Source organism: Callionymus lyra, chromosome 17 (genome assembly GCF_982586985.1).
Source record: "Callionymus lyra chromosome 17, fCalLyr1.hap1.1, whole genome shotgun sequence".
Taxonomy (NCBI): domain Eukaryota; kingdom Metazoa; phylum Chordata; class Actinopteri; order Syngnathiformes; family Callionymidae; genus Callionymus; species Callionymus lyra.
The window spans coordinates 5,083,414-5,101,783 of record NC_141834.1 but is presented as its reverse complement, the minus strand read 5'-3'; the positions used below and the strand labels follow the sequence as shown (position 1 = coordinate 5,101,783).

The window sequence follows — 18,370 nt, the reverse complement described above, 5'->3', positions numbered from 1 at the left end:
TATATATGACGTAACTTCCGTTTACAACGTCACTAAGATGGCAGCCGTTTGGGGTAGATACTCAGTTTTGTGGGTGTGTTAGTACCCCAATTTAATGTGCATGGTGAACTAAATTTCGCATACCAAAAATTGAGACGCACTTACGCACTGAAAATACTAACTTTGTGTACGCAAGTATGTGATTTGAGACACAGCACCTGAGTCTATTAGTGTTGCATAATGGGAAGGAGCATTCGTGCACTCCATCTCTGCTCACTGATGAAAGTATTGAGAGGATGACTGTCATCATCCATGATGGACAGTAGTTTGTCCAGTGATCTCCTCTCAGCAACTGTCACCAGTGAGTCCAGCTTCATGCCAACCACAGAGCCAACCTTTCTGATCAGTCTGTCCAACCTGTTGACACTCCTCTTGCACACATTTCCACCCCAACACACCACAGCATAAAACACTGGCCACCACAGACTGGTAGAACATGCAGAGGAGCTTCTTGCAGATGTTAAATGATCGAAGCCTCCTCAGAAAGTACAGTCTACTCTGAACTTTCTTATATACATGGTCTGTGTTGAAGGACCAGTTTACTGTCCATCCACACGCCGAGGTACTTATAGTTGTCAACTATCTCCACCTTGTCACCTATGGACTAGATTTTGTCCTGGACCTCCCAAAGTCCACGACCAGCTCCTTGGTCTTTGAGGTGTTCAGCTACATGGGTTCCTCTCACTCCAGTCCACAAAGTCACGTATCAGACTCCTATACTCGTCTTCACTGTTGTCCCTGATGCATACAACAATGGCAGTGTCGTCAGCATACTTCTGGACGAGACTCAGCTCTGAGTTGTAGCAGAAGTCGGAAGTGTAGATGGTGAAGAGGAGATGGGCCAGTACTGTCCCCTGAGGTGCTCCTGAAGTTAGGAATGACACAGGCTCTTCCTGAACCAGCCTTTTTTTTGTTTTTTTCTTAGCTGCTATAAACTTAGATTGTTGGAGGAGAAGTTTAAGACACTACATCCTTCTTTTCTCTATTATATTTATCGCCTGTGTAGTTTAAACCCACACTTTTCTTCTCCATCTTTCCTGGAGCTCCAGGGCTTCACTTTATCCTTTCTCTCCATCCCTCTGTCCCTCCCAGCAGATCACAGCAGGAGGCCGTGAAAAACAAAGTCTGGTTGTGCTTGAGGTTTCTGCCTTCTTAAATAAAGTTTTCCCTCGCCAATGTCACGCTGTGATCCACTCACTGTTTTTCTTTTCTCCATTATACTGTAGTTTTATTCAAACTGCGAAGTTTCTTGAAATAACTTATTATGATATGGCACATTCAAAAAAATTTAGTTGAAGAGTTTTACTAGTGAATTTCGAAGCGATATCAAGGTTTAGTTAATATAAATGTAATTTTCTTTACTGTGAAATGATTTAAAGTTGAGGAAATGTATGTTCTTTTATGTTGATTCTTCAAATAAGCTAAAGCTTAGTCCAGTAAATGCCATAAGTATCATCGTGTATTCAAAAACAGCACCTCCTTTGCACCTATAATCTGATCTTATTTTGCTTCTAAAGTTCGATGGAACCTCAAAGCTTTGACTGACACGTCTCTGGCACTTTATCTTAAGCCACCATGAACCTTTGTTTGGAAAAACAACAACAACAACAACAACAGTACTTTTTGACACCAAAGCAACATTAATTTTGTTTTATTAAGCAGATTGTATGCTGTGATTTAAAAATGTGTGTAGTGTATGTGAGTGTATCCGGTGAGAGAGAGCTGCAGTAGTAGAAGATCAACAAGTCATGCCCTTCATTGTTTTAATCAAAATAATGCTTGATTTAATTGAAATCTATTCATAGCTTTCAGGGTTATTTTGTTTACAATCGGAAAGACAGATACATGCAGGAGAAACGAAAACCTGCTCAGTGTATCATTAAGTATAAACACTCTGTTCTTTTATTATTAAAAGCTAAGTTACAGAACAACAAACATGAACCAACAGCGACGCCCAGTTAGGATCCCGTTTGATATGTTGAGCAAGATTTTAGGTCACATTTGTGTTGTGGTGGATAATTATCAGTTAGAAATGCGTTACATAACACAGACACACACATTCTCACACCTACACACACATAGCTGAAGGTATTAAGGGTCAGCGGTTTAAACAGGTTAAACTTTGAATCTCAAAGGTCATGTCTGGTTGTGAAATAGGTCAAACACAGCAGGTCAGGTTGGTTAAAAGGGAAGCACCCAAGGCAGGCGTAGCTCCTAAGACCCGCTTCATTCATAGACAGCATGGAAGGAACCACAAAACAGCAGCTGGGACATTCTTTTAGTCTTTTTTCACCTTAAAAAAAAGTTAATTTTGTCCGATTTTAAATATACTGTATTAACTCAATTGAATTATGTATTTTAGAGAACAATGTTGTTAAAGAGATTTTTGATTTCAACAATGTAGTTTAAAAACATTAGACTGTTTTCTATCAGAATTAGTCTTAAAAATCGATACTTAAAATAATGTATAATAATAATTAAATAATGTTTAACAGTGTTTCTTTGTCCTCAACCCCTTGGTTCGAATCCATGATTCAAGTAAGTAAGTAAGTAAGTAATATTTATTTATATACCAGGGTCACAAAGCGCTTTAACAATCAAAACAATACTCAAAACAGTACATACTTCAAAGATCAAGACAACACCGAGAACAACACAGGAGTTCGAGAAATTCAAGGAAAAGCCTGAACAAATAGAAACGTCTTAAGATGTTTCTTAAAGGAGTCAGTAGATCCATCAAGCGCAAAGAGAGAGGAAGATTGTTCCAAAGCTTAGGAGCAACAGCCTGAAAAGATTTCTCTCCTCTGGTCCTGAGCCGAGTGCGTGGAACCATAAGTAGATTCTGATCCACAGACCTCAGAGCCCGAGCTGGGGTGTAAGGCTGGATCAGATCAGTGATGTAAGGAGTGAGTTTGTCCATAAAGTATTACACAATTTGGTAATTTTAGCAGTGTAGTTTTTCCTTCTTAAAACACGTTTTTTCATGCAATTTGCCTTTTGTTAGTTTAAATCGTAAATAAATTGTTTTTTATTGATGTTTTTATTTAATACCAATTGTTTTCAATTTAACTGCTGTGGATTTATTTCAAGGGCGTGTATATCTTCCGGTCAATAGTTTTTAAAGGTTGTGCATTTATTTGTTGGTATTAATAATTGCTTTTTATTTGTGGGTCTGCTTTTACAATGTTCATTGTAATTGCTATAATTCTCGAACGTGTTGAATTGCTTTGTTATTGCTTATACTACAGATAATACGTGTGCATAACATCTGGACCAATGGCTGCCTCTAATAGGCGAACCCGGAAATAAAACCTCCACTTCTATTGGTCAATCGCTTAGTGAGTGGGCGGGGCTTACGCGCGGAATTCACCAAAACAAGGCTCTTGCTCGGAGACGCTGGTGAGAGAGAGAGAGAAAAGTTCGGACCGAGAGAAGGACGAATGGATCGACTGGACTCCAGGTGACTCTTAGACAGACTCGCTGCGTCAGGTACGATCACGTCGTTGCCCTTTTGGGTCTGAAAAGGTCTTTTTTAAAGGCTGTCAGGCTCCATGAGTCTGAAAACAGCTGTCTCTGCAAAACATTGTCTTTGTGTGTCTACGTTTGTCTGCATTTCAACTGCCAGATAAATGTCAATAACTTCAAGTATGAGCAGATATGAATAGTAATGTTTGAGAAATATATTTCAACAGTATTGTTTTTATTGTTTTCATCAGAGAAATTGCACATAAAGTTGATTGATTTGGCGAATAATACAATTTTATCATGAATATATTGCCTTTTTTTATCATAACTCTGGGGTCTGCATGGACTTTCCCCCTTTAGCCTAAACATTCTAGTGATGTATATTTAAATTACACCTAACAACACTTTCTTTGCCATCTCTTTATTTTAAACATTTCCCCTCGAACATTCAGTTACCTTATGATAATTATTATTTATACTTTATTACACTTCTACACTTCTTCATCAACACGTGTGAAGACAAGAGCCTGTGAGGTATATCAGCTGCAGACGTCACAGACTTATTGATCTCTCTTTTCTTCACTTCAGATATTTGGTTAGTGATTAGATCAAATAAGAACATTTTTTTAATGAAAACTATTTCAGTTCATTTTGATGCTGAATTGTAGATCGAAAATAGAGTTAAGCGTGTTAAGTTGTTGCTAGTGTTATTGTTTGAAATGTGCAAATAAATGTCATTTTTTCTACTGACATTCGTTTATTTACTTTGCACTCGTTTGATTGATCAAACGCCAGAGTGATTTTTGAAAGTATAGTGTGAGACACAAAGACGCATCTATAGCTGACACTGACAGTGTGCAGGGATGAGTCTTGACTGTCAGTCTAGTTTCACGGTAACGCACTTGTCTCTGTGTCAACACTGTCTCTGTGTCTCTGTGTCCTCACTGCCTTTAAAGTTCATTCAACATTTTCTACTCACCCTCGTGTCTATTTTTGTCTGTTAATTTGTTCCTTTTTAGAGTTATAGGGAAACATTTGAATGAAGCGACTGGAGCTCAGTTATCTTTGTCTTCATCTTTATCCAAAAAGAGACACTTAAAAACATCCAAATACTTCTGTGGTGCTTGTCTGAAACGTCCAACTTGTATTGAAGCCTTAAAAAGAGTAATTGCTCTGGAAAAACTTGAACAAGTTTATTTTAAACATGGTTGTAGAACTAGATCCCCGTCTTTTCGCTGATGTACGGACAGCTCGCCTAACTGCTTCCACTGAAAACAAGCTTAAAATATAGAATTAAAATATAGTTTATTTTCAGAACAATTCCTCCTGTCGAAGCTTCGTTACAGACGAGCACCACCAGATATATTTGGATGTTTTTAAGTGAGTCATTTTTGGAAAACTGAGCTCCAGTAGCTTCATTCAAATGAACATATATTTTTGTCTATAATTCTAAAAAAGACAGATTATTCTGAAAATAATCCCAACTCTTAGTCGACATGTGGGTGAGTAGAAAATGAAAGTAACACTATAATGAATTATATTGAGATATTTCAATCCAGCTCTCCAGTTATATGTTTTAGTTTATGTGCTGGGGTTTTTATTCTTTCTTAAAAAAAAAAAAAAGCATCAGATATTATGCTAGACAAGCTAACATGCTAATTCCACACAGGGTCTTCATGGAAATCACAATAAAAAACATGGTGGACAACAAAACAATTTTTTTTTCAAAGAGCAACAGCAAGGTTATCTGGCGATATGTTGGTTCAGGAATTAGAGATGGAGTGGTAGCAAGTATATCTGTGTGAATAATGTGACGAGGTAGTCGTATCAGAAGGTGGAGTTTGACAAATATTTCCACAGTCTTCAGCAGCGTCACTACTTGTTGACTCAGCTATGATAGAAAGTGACGATACAGATACATGTTTAAATGGTAACAAGGCAAGGAAACATCTTCCCAGCAACCAGTTCTCCAGCTGAGCTAAACTGAAACCGTAGACAGACTTGTTTACTTTAGTAAATAAATAACTTTGATACACAGGATTTAAGATCCTGCACATTTTATACTTATTTCCTTTCATTTTTCTGGGAATTTTTAATACCATATTTTGACTTCTTGGATAAAAATGTGTTGCAAAACTCTAAACTGTTGCAGAGTTTAGCTGTTCTCATTTTCTAAATTAAATTAATTTAGCTTCTTTGTGTGTCCAAACGAGCCATGGTGTTGAACATGTGTTATCAAACACTTTTTTAGTTTAGATTTTATTCATAAATCACCGTCAATCTTTGGTTTATCCCTCCATGAAAAGTTTTCAATGCCGCGATCAGATGAGTAAATGCCAACCTAGAGGATGATACATCTACCAAATACAGTAAAGCAGAAACTAAATATTGTTTTTTTGAGGTTTTAGTAACTCAAACGATGGTTGTCATCACTACAGTGTCAATGAAGGAAAGTCATCTTAGAGCTTTGAATAGTGTATATAAAAAGTACAATTATTTGTAAAAAAAAAATAATAATAATAAACATTGTAGGATCTACTTGTCATGTTTCTTTAGCGTTCTACTGAAACAAAGCATAATGTTCAAACAAATCAGTGGATAAATCGATGTTAAAATGGTTTTACTAGCAAAGGTCCTGCAAAAGTATTTTCATCTTTTTTTTCTTCTGTTTCTTTATAAATTATTGTGAACACGAGACAGTAATTACATTAGAAAATATTTCTCTGAAGGATCAAGTTATGAAGGATTGATTGATGTTGGATCTTTACTTGATCTTTAAAGTATATACTTTATTGAATATTGTTTTGATTGTTTAAGCGCTTTGTGACCCTGGTCTGGAAAAGCGCTATACAAATAAAAATCACTTACTTACTTACATTTTAAAATTACTTTTAGTGTAACATTATGCTTTTCCCCTACACCTGATATGCATAGTAATAAGCCACATCATAATACTAGGAAAATGAGCGGTAGAAAATAAACAATAATATTCATTTGAACAATGGTATTAGTAATGTAACTTCTTCTCTCGTGCCTCAGTAATTTGATAGACTATTGTCATTTGGGTGGAGTTGTGATGATAAAAAGTCAATGATTTTCAGACTTATCAAAGTCCTTTAACTACGGTCAAAGTGACCTGATTTAATCAAATGTGTTGCATGTAAATGAGGGTTAATGTTTAATTACTACTATTTGTAATAATTGTTCTAATGATAACATTTTTTTATGCACTTCAACGACATCTATAACTAAGTCTTAATATATAGTATATTAAAATATTTTTCATCTCCATTTCTAAGATCAGATGATGTTTATTTAAAATAATAATAATGAAAATACATTTGTACAGTCTTACTTTTGGCTTTAAAACAAACTCTACTATAAACTTTAAATTGTAATAATGCTTTGACACTGTGTCCACAGGCCTGTTGTAAAGACGCTGATGATGGAGAGCAAGAAGACCACCTACCTGCCTGGAAACTCAACCTACGATGAGACTCCGAAGAAAATCATCCGAAAGCTGCCAGCGCCTAAAGGTCTGTGTGAAGACAAACTTGAAAGTATATTATTTTCACGTCTTGAATTTGCTATCGTCTGACTACGTGCAAAGTGTGAAGGAAAAAGAGAAAATCTAGTGCAAAACACAACTGGTATTACTGTTCAATGTAACAATTCGCCTCCAGAGATGTTCTGTATGAATGAGGTTTGACAAGAACCTGAGACACACAATATGTATTTATGACAGTGAGAAGATAAACTCACAGCTGAACTGGAGTTGCTGATTCCGTTGCTGGTTTTGGTCGTTGAACCAGCACGCCATTAAGGAAGTGAATTTCCACTTCTGGGGAAGTTCAAAGGTCACTGAAATAAAACTGTTAAAGCCAAGTCAATTGTAGCTCAGTGTCCTAAACCAACATTCACGTGTCTGTCATTATCCGTGTCATTTAAGGTGGACGGAGATATTTATCAAAGCTTGACTTGACTCAAGAAGATGATTAGGAAAAGTAGCTAATGGTATAATCATATTTGTTGAGTGGATTTAGACTGTCCTTAGAATAAAGTGCCATCCTTTCCCATTCATTGGAATGTACCCATACTTCTCAAAACTGTTTTCTAGTCAGATTATGTTAACTGGTTTTCTCAGTAAGGATAGTAATCCATTTATTTCCATAAGTAGCTTCCTCCACCCAGCCAGTGAAATATACTGTAGATACCTTCATTCAACCATCGGAGAAGACCTCATTTGTTATCTTGCCATTAATCGGAAGTTAAAGCAACACTTAAATAAATGAAATTGTTTTTATTGGTATTTGTATATAAAACAATATGTGCTGCTTTTGTTTTTCTATTCCCAAAAGGAAAGACAAAAGCGATTTTAAACCAAAATACTTCTGTACATTTACATAACACAAAAGACACAGACTCACCACAATAAGTGTTATTATCTCCTTGGAAGAAAAATGAATAGCATATTAGCGTCAGAGATCAGAAGCAGTAATTGGTCATTGCTAAGTGGAATCAAACCTTCACGTGCAACACTAGGCTTGTCATTAAGTCCGACTCAGCCGAGACCAAGAAAAACCATGACAATTCCAGATTGAAACTCAAGTAACTGTGGATGACAAATAATTTAAAAAAAAGTTCTAGTTGAAGAATTTTATCATCATATTGAAATTGATTTGGACGGCATAATGTCAATTAAAAATAATATTACGGTCCGGCGGAGACAGAGAGAACCCAATACCAAAGCAAGCTCAGAGATTAGACCATTAAGAGTAAATGGTCTTTTCCAGGTATTGCTATTTTGCATCAATAGTTTACATCATATACTTCTAATACCATTAGCATGGCTTGCCGAAAAAACAACGTCCGATGTTTGTGTCGCTAGTAGTTATGCATCGCCTAAACTCAAACTTTGGGAGTTTGTCTCAAGAAATAGGTTAAATTTAAGTTTATTAGAAAGATTTATTGTGAATAAACATAACATGTAGAGTTGATATATATTTTCAACAAATTATTTTAAGCATGCTGGCAGTGGATGGGACCATTTCAAACAGTATCCATCAACTATATAACAGTAACCTACTCTTAGCTTTAGTTTTTTACCACAGGTTTAAAATAAATCCTTTCGACAAAAACAATTACTTACATACCCACAAAATCATCTTGTGAAGACATGTGAAGGAGTCCTGTGATGAAACAGTGTTTTTTCCAACAGTACCTTGTGCCTGAACGATGACTGTGGTCAGATTGTGTCTGAATGATGACTGTGGTCGCCACACAAATTTTAAGTGTCATACACAATTTTAACATGTTTGGGTAATGATAATTATGTAGTAATGATTAATCGGCTTACGGTAATTGATGTGCTCGAAGTAAGGCTTGATTGAAAATAACTTTTCAAATAAAACTTACAATATTCACAATTTTTTTAAATTATTTTTAGTAATTTAGAGCTGGATTTAACTATATTTATTACTTGTTCCATATGTATATGTATAAGATGAGAATCATGCAATCAAAACTACACGTCAGATGTATAGTTATATAAGAAATGAGCTTAAGTTTTGGACTTCCAGCAGGAACACAAATAGCAAGAGAGACCCTGCAGTGTGCAGCTGCGCTTGTGCTTTCTTAGGTTGTTGTGCAATGTATTTATGAGTGGACGTAAAAGGGCGCAGGATTCTGTGTGGCATTTTAATCTTATCGTGCCCCGTTAGTAATCTGGGTTGTTACAAATTCTCTTTTTGATCAGCTGTTTCGATGACAAAACAGTTTTTTTGGAAAGTTACTTCAACACCAACCATGTGACCATACTGTAAAAATGACTTGTTTGTGCTATTCTGACCAGCACTTTGTATGACTTGGCTGTCGGGCAAGTCTGGGCAAACAAAAAGACCTTATTTTATGATACTTTTTTAGATTAAGCTCCAGATTTCAAAGTATCTTGAGAGAAGGGGTGTAAGAAAATGTCAATATAACAATAAATCGCAATGTTTTTATTCCCAATACTGTACCTTAATATATTGATTTATTTCATATTCAATATTTACCTTTAAGATAACATTTTATTTTAATTCATAGTTATTCTATGGTTTGTATTTCAATAGTGTGTGTATAAAAGACCATTATTCCATGGTTTATTCTAGTTTTATGTTTTAATTTGTGTGGTGCAATTATACCTTCGGTCACTAGTTGGCAACATTTGTCATTTCCTCCATGCCAAAGGAACTACAAAACCAACGAAATGGCAGCAATAATTGAAAAAGAAAGGATACACCAGAGTCCATCAGCCTTTAAATCTGAAGTTTGGACTCATTTTGGCTTTAAAACAAAGTTCAATCAAAGTTAAACAATTAAACACTGACAGATACTGGACGTTGCTCTAGGTTGCACTTCATTGTTCATTGTTTATATAGGTTTACATTTTAATAGCTTTTTTATGAGTCAACATTAAGATGAACAAGTTCCTAATCAACCTCTGTATTTTTTTGGACTGTGGGAGGAAACCCGAGTGCCCGGAGTAAACCCACAAGTTGGCTCCTTCCCAACCTGGAAGGGAACTAGCAACCTTCTTGCTGTGAGGGGTCAAGCTAACCACTGCGCCACCGTGCACCCCTTCACAACTGTACAATATAATACAAACATTCAAGGGATTACCCAATAAATAGTGTTTTTTAAAATGCCAAAATGTATTGTATTGATGACTCTTAGGTACAAAAAGGGGCGCTGGACACGGTTTAGACAATCATAGGTTTTATGTATGCTACGAAGTGCCCTCAAATTTTGCAATTGAAGGTTTTTTCACTCTTGAAAAAAGTTTTATGAAAGTTGTTTTTCACGTTTACAGGGTCATGTCTTAACACATAGGAATTGGACTGAAGTTGTGAGGCTGAACGAAATGGTGCCTTTGCTTCTACCACAATCCCGAGGGCAGGGCAACCATGAATCTGAATCTCATTAATACCACAAATATTTCCAATCACAGTAATCTCTAACTACTGATAAAATACCTCCAGACTTCAGAGATCCTAATCAAAGTTCTTGGGAAAAACTAAATGTTTTATAGGTCATGACACAGAAGGTGGATTGTGGCTCCTAACCATGAAAGGTAGGAATAGCTTGTAAAATTGACCATTACAGTTTATGTTGAGGCTTGTTCCACATGTGTGGACATTCCTTGGTGTGGTTGAGGCAACAATAGAACTGTGTCAAAGCGATTCGCTCTTGTCTTTATATTGGGTTTAATGATAATCTGCTGGATTCATTTATTTCACAGCATTAAATTCCCTAAAAAAAAATCCTACAAACCATCAGATTCACATGCTACCTAAAGATCGATGGTCACATGAGCAGATTTGAATGTACTGAAAAAAAAATGAGGGCGTGTCCTGTGTGGATGTATTCGCTGCATTGTTCTGGCTTTTTGGAATACTTGAACTTCTTGTTCAACACACAACTAAAATCTAAAGCAAAATGCTGTTTTAAAAAGTGAAGCCAGTGCATCTGCTTTTACAGCATTGAAATCACATAAATAACTTCGACTACATTCCTGCACGTCACCTCAAGGTGAATTTGCATCATAATGGCCATTGTTAATTCGACTGACAAGTGACGGCATAATAGCTGATCCAGCCTCGACTAAACGGACGTGGTTTTATCGCCCAATCATTCAGCCCATTCGAAATTGCAACTCTTGAAAATAGTCCAGCTCATCTTTAGATTGCATTTCCAAAATGGCCGCGTTTGACCTGAATACCATTGTTCAGTAAAATACGTTTGACGTAACAGATACTACCTTCATAATTAATACATGTCTATGGCCAAAAATGCGTTGATCATCTCCGAGGTACCAAAAGAAACTTCGCAATTTGACATACACTGTGTCCTCCTTGGTAAGAACTTCTATGGCATAGTTATTTAGATATAAAGTTCTAAAATTAATCATTGTTTGTGTAGGAGGGAAGTAGAACAACTGTTTAACTGAAACATCAGCATTGACTTTAACTCTTTCTTGTTGCAGGTTGCAGCTGGTTGGTGGTGGTAGCTGCCGTGGCAGCGTCCCTCAGCGGTCTGATGCTGGGCTATGAAATGGGCCTGACCTCGGGGGTGCTGCTCCAGCTTCGTGGTCTCCTCTCTCTCTCCTGCCGTCAGCAAGAGCTGCTGGTCAGCTCCCACCTGCTCGGCGCTCTCCTCATCTGTCTGGCCGGAGGTCCGGTTCTGGACCGGTACGGCCGCCGCTGGTCCCTGCTGCTCAGCGCCGCCATGGTGGTGGGAGGCAGCGTCGTGCTCATGGTCACCCCCTCGCTGGTCGCGCTTGTCATCGGCCGGGTCATCATCGGCATGGGGACGTCGCTGTCCGGTACCGGGGCGTGTTTATATATCGCGGAGATTTCTCCCAGGAAAAAGAGGGGTCAGCTGGTCACCCTCTACGAATTCATGCTGGTCATAGGGGTCATGCTGGGATTCAGCTGCAGTTATGTGTTTGCAAGCATCCCCGGCGGATGGACTTATACTTTTGGACTCGTGATTCCACCAGCACTCCTGCAGTTCGGTGCGATGCTGTTCCTCCCGCCCAGTCCACGCTTCATGGTGGCGAAGGGGAAGATGGAGCAGGCTAAAAAAGTGCTGACTCGACTGAGGAGCGGGAACAAGGAGCAGGTCGAAGGCGAACTCCGAGACATCCAGTCGGGTCTCAAAGAGGAATCCGAGTATCGGTTCTTGGACATGTTCAGCTCCAAAGCGAACCTGCGTTCGCGGCTGCTCACGGGCGTGGTTCTGGTGTTCCTCCAGCAGGCGACAGGTCAGCCCAACATCCTCTCCTACGCCTCGCCGCTCCTCCGCAGCGTCGGCTTCGACAGCGACGCCGCCGCGACCCTGGCTTCCACGGGGTTCGGCGTCGTCAAAGTGGTCGGCACGATCCCGGCCGTGATGCTGGTGGACCGCGTCGGACCGAAACGCTTCCTGTGCGCGGGAGCCATCGGCATGGCGATATCGTTAACCGCTCTGGGCACGTTGACGCTACAGAGCCACACTCACCTCACCAGCCTGTGCACGAGCCAGACTAGCATCAATCGCACGCTCGTGCCGTGGGGGTCCAACACCACCGACGGGGACGAGGGACTGTCTTCGACGGAACTGCCGCTCGCTGAAGACGTGGAGGAGGCCGACTGGATTATTGACAGGAAGATCGATTCAGATGCCTTCAGACAACGACAGAGTGTGGACAATGTGTCTTTGCTCTCCATGAAGTGGGCGTCACTGATCAGCCTGCTGGTGTTTGTAGCAGCTTTTTCCATCAGCCTCGGACCGAGTGAGTACATCTGGAAGCTTTGTTTAAACCATTAAAACATTGTTAGTCTTGATGGTTTTAAAATCTTTTTTTAATGTTAACATTAAGTAGCTTCTTAAGGTGCAATCCACTTCCCTTAAATGGGTCCATGGGAGTTTATCTAGGCTAGAAGAGTTAAGGGACACCCTGGAAAGGTCCCCAGACAACCGCTTTTTTTTCAAGAAGGGCAGCATTATTTAATATTGAATATTTGGTGGAGACAAATAGTTGGAAAATAGAAAGATCAACCGAGTAAGGCCCACGTAAATACATGAAAATGGCAGCATGTGACCCCTGAACTAGAGTTTATCCAAGTCTTATTCAGATACACACCGGATAAACTTAACCGGAGTCTATTTGAACCAGTTGTCTTGCAATATTTAAAAACATTTTTTTAAACGCTTCTGTTTTTGTAATAGATGTTATGAGAATAACACATAGTTTCTGATGTCGATGTATATCAACTGTGTTATTACACACTTTTTGGCGCTGAGTGAGTTTACATTTGGTTGGGAATTGTCTTAAATGGCATTTAACACTTTACAGGAGCTCAACCCTTTATATACAATTGTGATTGCCACGACCACAGATTATCTTAAAAACAATGGTTAAGGAACAGATTCTATATCCATATTTTAACCCCTGAACCAGACTCTGTCCAGGTCTGATTTGGATTTAATCTGTTGACCAATATTTATTCTTAGATACAGGGAAACAAAACCTACAAAAAGATAAAGAAAAGACGGTGGTTGACATAGGATCCGAAAACCAATGGAACCGTTTAAATAAAGTGTAAACAAAGCAACTAAACGAATGTAAACGAAGACTACATAAGTATATGCTGAGTTGTAAACCGTCAAACAGGACCTCATCGTGACAAAAGATGTTCGGAATGTTCTCTGGAGCGATGATAGAATCACTCCCTGAAGCAATATATGTACATTTTCATCTGAGCAGGGAACTCCGAAAGTACTTGTACTGACTAACACAAATTCAAAGACTGTGAGAGAATTAACCTTTAATAATTGTGTGTAACCTGTAGTCAAACAACTCATACTTAACTCATTTAAAACATATATCACAGAGGTGTGTCAAGCTAAGCTGTTTAGAATTGAGTGACATGAACCTTTATTGGAATACATGTGTTAATTTATTAAAGCAGGAGTAGATCAAAATATGACAATATACAACAGCATACAGTAGAAGTTTAACACAGTACTCAAGTGAGGTAAGACAATCTTGGAGTATGACTGTCCCATGATCAGGAAGACTAAATGTGGTTATTTTGTTTACTTGTGTACTCAGCTGACCTCTTTATATTTTCGACCATAGATTATGTCTTAACCTCAAATAGTTGATTACTGGTGGCAACTCGTGTTATAATTTATTTTCCAATAATAAAATGAATAAAATCTATTCAGAAATATTATCTATATTAAACATAATCATAAAATATTGTTAAATCAAACCTGTCTGTCCGGCAGCATTAAGTTCATGTGTTGCTTTGATGAAATCAAACGTTATTTGTAAGAGATGCCAAAAAGTACTTTCTAGACCACACACCATCGATGTATTTAATTTAGTATTAGTAATATATAAGTATCCGGTATCAAAATGGTTGGTGACCATTAGACAAAAACCATGAATTAAATGATTGGTAAAGGATAAGATTAGATTATACTTTTAATTTGATAGTTGAAATTGGTCACAAAAAGTCCAGCCAAACATTTTAAGAAAAAGCTACGAAGTGCAAAGTGATAGAAGGAAGAACGAATCTACACATGGCAGTGATCAATTCGTCTTCACGTGTTTGTTGAGTTGTCTTTATGTTCTGCTTCCCACAGTGGTGTACGTGGTGCTCAGTGAGATCTTTCCGATGGGCGTGCGAGGCCGAGCTGTGTCGGTGGTGTCTGCTGTGAACTGGGCTACTAATCTACTCATCTCCATGACCTTCCTGACGGTCACAGGTCTGACCCCCCTCTCCATTTCTGTTTCAGCTAACAGGTGTAGACTGTCGGCAACAACATCTACTGCGCCTTTAAAACGGAATTTTCTCATCTAGGTTTTAAAACGGTCAAAACTGGAGTCCATTCCGGTCGCTCCAACACGCCGTCACTTCCTGGTTCTTATACTTCTCTTTGTGGAGAGAAATGGTCAATGCAGAGTGTCACGGGCCGTTTATTCGCCGCTTCAAGTCAAACAAAATACAAGCTTTGCGATCGATCGGACCCACTTTCTCCCGGCGACTTTACAGGTCAATAGCCCCGGGAGAAAAGGTTTCTAACTGTAGAAACATCGATATATTTAAGGCAAATTTCCAGGCCGGGAGGTCCTCCCCCTATCGGCAAATGGTTCTTTCATGTTGCCTGTGTCACTGACCACCCGCTGAGAAAACATCCTAACTTGCCCTCAAGATTCAAATGTTCTCGGGTGGGGGCCTCTGTTTTTCAGCCCCCCCCTCCTGGATGTGTCCCGCTTCGTTCTTTGATCCACGACCCAAGGTGTGAAAAGGCAGACTAACAGACGTTTTAAATAACCGGTGTCAGTCTGGAGTGCAATGTTGATTGTGAATGTGTATTCAAACGTTTAAGCTCTTAGATGAAGCGAGTAATTTATACTTTATATTTTGCTTATCTTTTAGTGTTAATTAAAGTATGGCGTATACGTATAGTGTATAATAATTTTTAATCTAACAGTTTACAGCCTTGTTAATGCTGTTCAACTGTATTGTCAAGAATGACCTTGACCAGCATCGTTGACAATAAAATACACATCATTTCAAAAATTCAGACTTGAAAAATAGCTTCTAAAACAGAAGTTTTACCAGCAATTAAGTTCTCATGACTAATTACAAGCTTTTTCCTGTTCTTTCCGGCGAAAGTTTGTCCTTTTCGTAGTCTAGTATTTGCTTCATCAGCCCTTCTCGAAACATGTATGTGACACTTGTTGCTTTCTTGCAGAAAGTATTGGCGTTTCCAACGTGATGTTCCTGTACGCCGTCATGAGCCTCGTACTCCTGGTGTTTGTCTTCTTCTGTGTCCCGGAGACCAGCGGTCGCTCGCTGGAGGAAATATCCAAACAACTCGCCCAGAAGTGAGTCAACACACACACGACACACACACACATGGTTAAACAGGTTCGAGGGACACTTCAGACAGGCTTGGAATGTGATCTAAAGAATACGCATTATTTTGGTTTATTGAGAGTTAATAGTCAAGCACAGGCTTGAAACACCTTCGTATCAACACTGTCAACATTCAAATAGTGAATACATTTGTTCCTCTTTAGAGCCTTGATTACTTTGGGTTATTTTCCTGAAGAATAGTGACACCGATCTTTGAAAGTGTTTCAGCTCTGCAGAATTGAATGACATGTCGGGAAAGATTTGGCCTCCGGACCTTAAGTGTGACAGAAGTCTGTTAAAATATGGGACAAAGGTTGATTATTTGTTATTTGCACTTTTCTCTTATAGTGTCTCTTGTAAGTGTTAAAAGCAGCGTTTCTGGGACATTAAATGATAGAAGTGTTTACTTGAGTACAGAAATAATTAGAGCCTAATATTAAACATTATATTCTAACAGATTCTGTGATCTTCATAGTAACACTTAAATATTAATCATGCTGATAATATTACAACTCATTAAAACTTTTGTAAATTGTTGTTGTTAATATTATATATGTATGTTTATTTTTCTTGGTCCTTTATTATTGTTTTCTAAACAAGAAGGAGCTGTCTCGCCTGCAGTTAATACAAAACTCTGCAGAGAGAATTCTGAGCAGCTCTAGTAGAAGAACTCACATTTCCCCGGATCCTTAAAACTCTTCACTTGCTGCCAGTTTCTTTCAGGATAAATTTTAAAATTCTGGTTCTTATTTTCAGAACACCTTCTAACTGCTCTGTTGTACGATGTGTTCAGAATGTCTCACATGACATCTCTTCCTCATTGTGTTTCAGGAAACATGCGGAGAGTAACCAGGCGTCAGCTCAGGAAGGACTGATCAGCAGCTCAGTGGCCCAGAACGCCTGACTCCGTTTTTACCATCGGGGACGAAAAAAATCAAAGTGCAATAATTCCTCAGAAGTGCTGGTAGTTGCAATAATCCACATTAACTCAGGGGTGTAGCAGGAGAGTACTAGTAACTAATACACACTATTCTCTGCTCCTACTTTGATTCATCTGTTTACAACCAATGACTTTCCTCGATCAAACCGTCTTATGATCTTCGTATCATCGGATGTGATCTTATCTCATGGCTTGAGAAGTTCAAGATGAACCCGAGATGCATTCAGGGACTTTGAAAACTATCTGAACCAATCAACCTCTATTTATTACCACTCTTTTCTTATTATAACTCATTGAACGTTCCAGAAGCGGATGTTGTAATATTTTAAATTCCGTAAGAGTTGATCAGTGTCAGGAAAGTTGGACGATAGGATCGAAAACATTGGTTTGTCTGTTACATTGCTAATAATGCTAGCCATGAGCTAGCAAACCATCTGGCATGTTTTGGTGACACTTTAAGCACTTCAATCGTCTTTTAAAGTGTTTATAACGGAGAGAATCATTAAATGTTTGTTTTTAACTTGACCAAAACAATATTAGCAGCCAAAAAGTTCATGACAAAGATAACAGAGAAGAGCGCCATCTTGTGGATCATTAGCATTTCTAGTTCCTGGTTATCCTTGTGAGATATTTGTATTAGAGTAAAGAATGTTTCTCTCAAGTGGACCCTCGTCTGCTGCAGGAATCTACACATGGTGTCTCACTGCTGTCACAGTAACACATACTCACAGTAACACAACTTGAGACAAGATGTTCCATGTTGATTTTTGTTTTTCAACAATGTCCGTCCCTCATTCGATCTCTAGGGAAGGACAAGAATGTTTACCTCTTGTATTAAAACTGGTTTTGTAAAAAAAAAAGAACTTCTTGCATTCCTTGAGAAAACGTTCTTTTATAATACATTTTAATCTGCTCATGATGAACCATGGTTGTCTATTCAAGTTGAAAAATAACTTATTTATGGGTTTTTGCTGATAAATGTTTTTTATTAGCACGATAACAAATGTTTCCGATAGAAGCGTCTGCTAGCACTGACCGATAAGCTAAGTTAGCTTAATAATTACTTTGCTAATCTCTGGTATAAGTGCTATTTTCTACAGAAGATTGTTTTTAAGGGCATCATTATTTAGTTGATCTTTGTTAACAGACCAACATTTATTACACAGGTAGTTAATAAATAACCTCGAAATTAGCTACAGGTTAGCTTAAAAATGAATTTCGCGTAGCTGGGCTGCTAACGGACTTAGCACTTAACTTAAGCACAAGAAAATCTTGCGATATACAGCAATACAATTAGCAAAGAACAAATAATAAAAAGTAACTTTAGATTAATGTCTGATATTAAAGCTAGAAAAGTGCTTTGCAAAGCCAACTGGAAAATGACAGATTGAAAAATCTTTTTAAAAAACATTCATGTGAACTTCTTATTCTAGATATACACCTCTTAACATTGAGAAAATGAAGAAAAGGG

General features: G+C 38.2%; 1 protein-coding gene across 2 annotated transcripts; it reads left to right on the top strand.

Annotated features, from left to right (window-relative positions):
- The first annotated feature begins 3,431 nt into the window (after nucleotides 1–3,431).
- On the top strand, nucleotides 3,432–17,674 carry slc2a12 (solute carrier family 2 member 12). Of its 2 annotated transcripts, none has more exons than XM_087778945.1 (6): nucleotides 3,432–3,499; nucleotides 6,928–7,040; nucleotides 11,528–12,817; nucleotides 14,680–14,802; nucleotides 15,796–15,928; nucleotides 16,791–17,674. In XM_087778945.1, the coding sequence occupies exons 1-6, from the start codon at nucleotides 3,480–3,482 to the stop codon at nucleotides 16,861–16,863; spliced, it is 1,752 nt and encodes a 583-aa protein (XP_087635071.1). In that variant the 5' UTR covers nucleotides 3,432–3,479; the 3' UTR covers nucleotides 16,864–17,674. The 2 variants fall into 2 exon arrangements, with proteins under 2 accessions (XP_087635071.1, XP_087635072.1); XM_087778946.1 differs by having other exon boundaries at nucleotides 3,434–3,528.
- The last annotated feature ends 696 nt before the right edge of the window (nucleotides 17,675–18,370 follow it).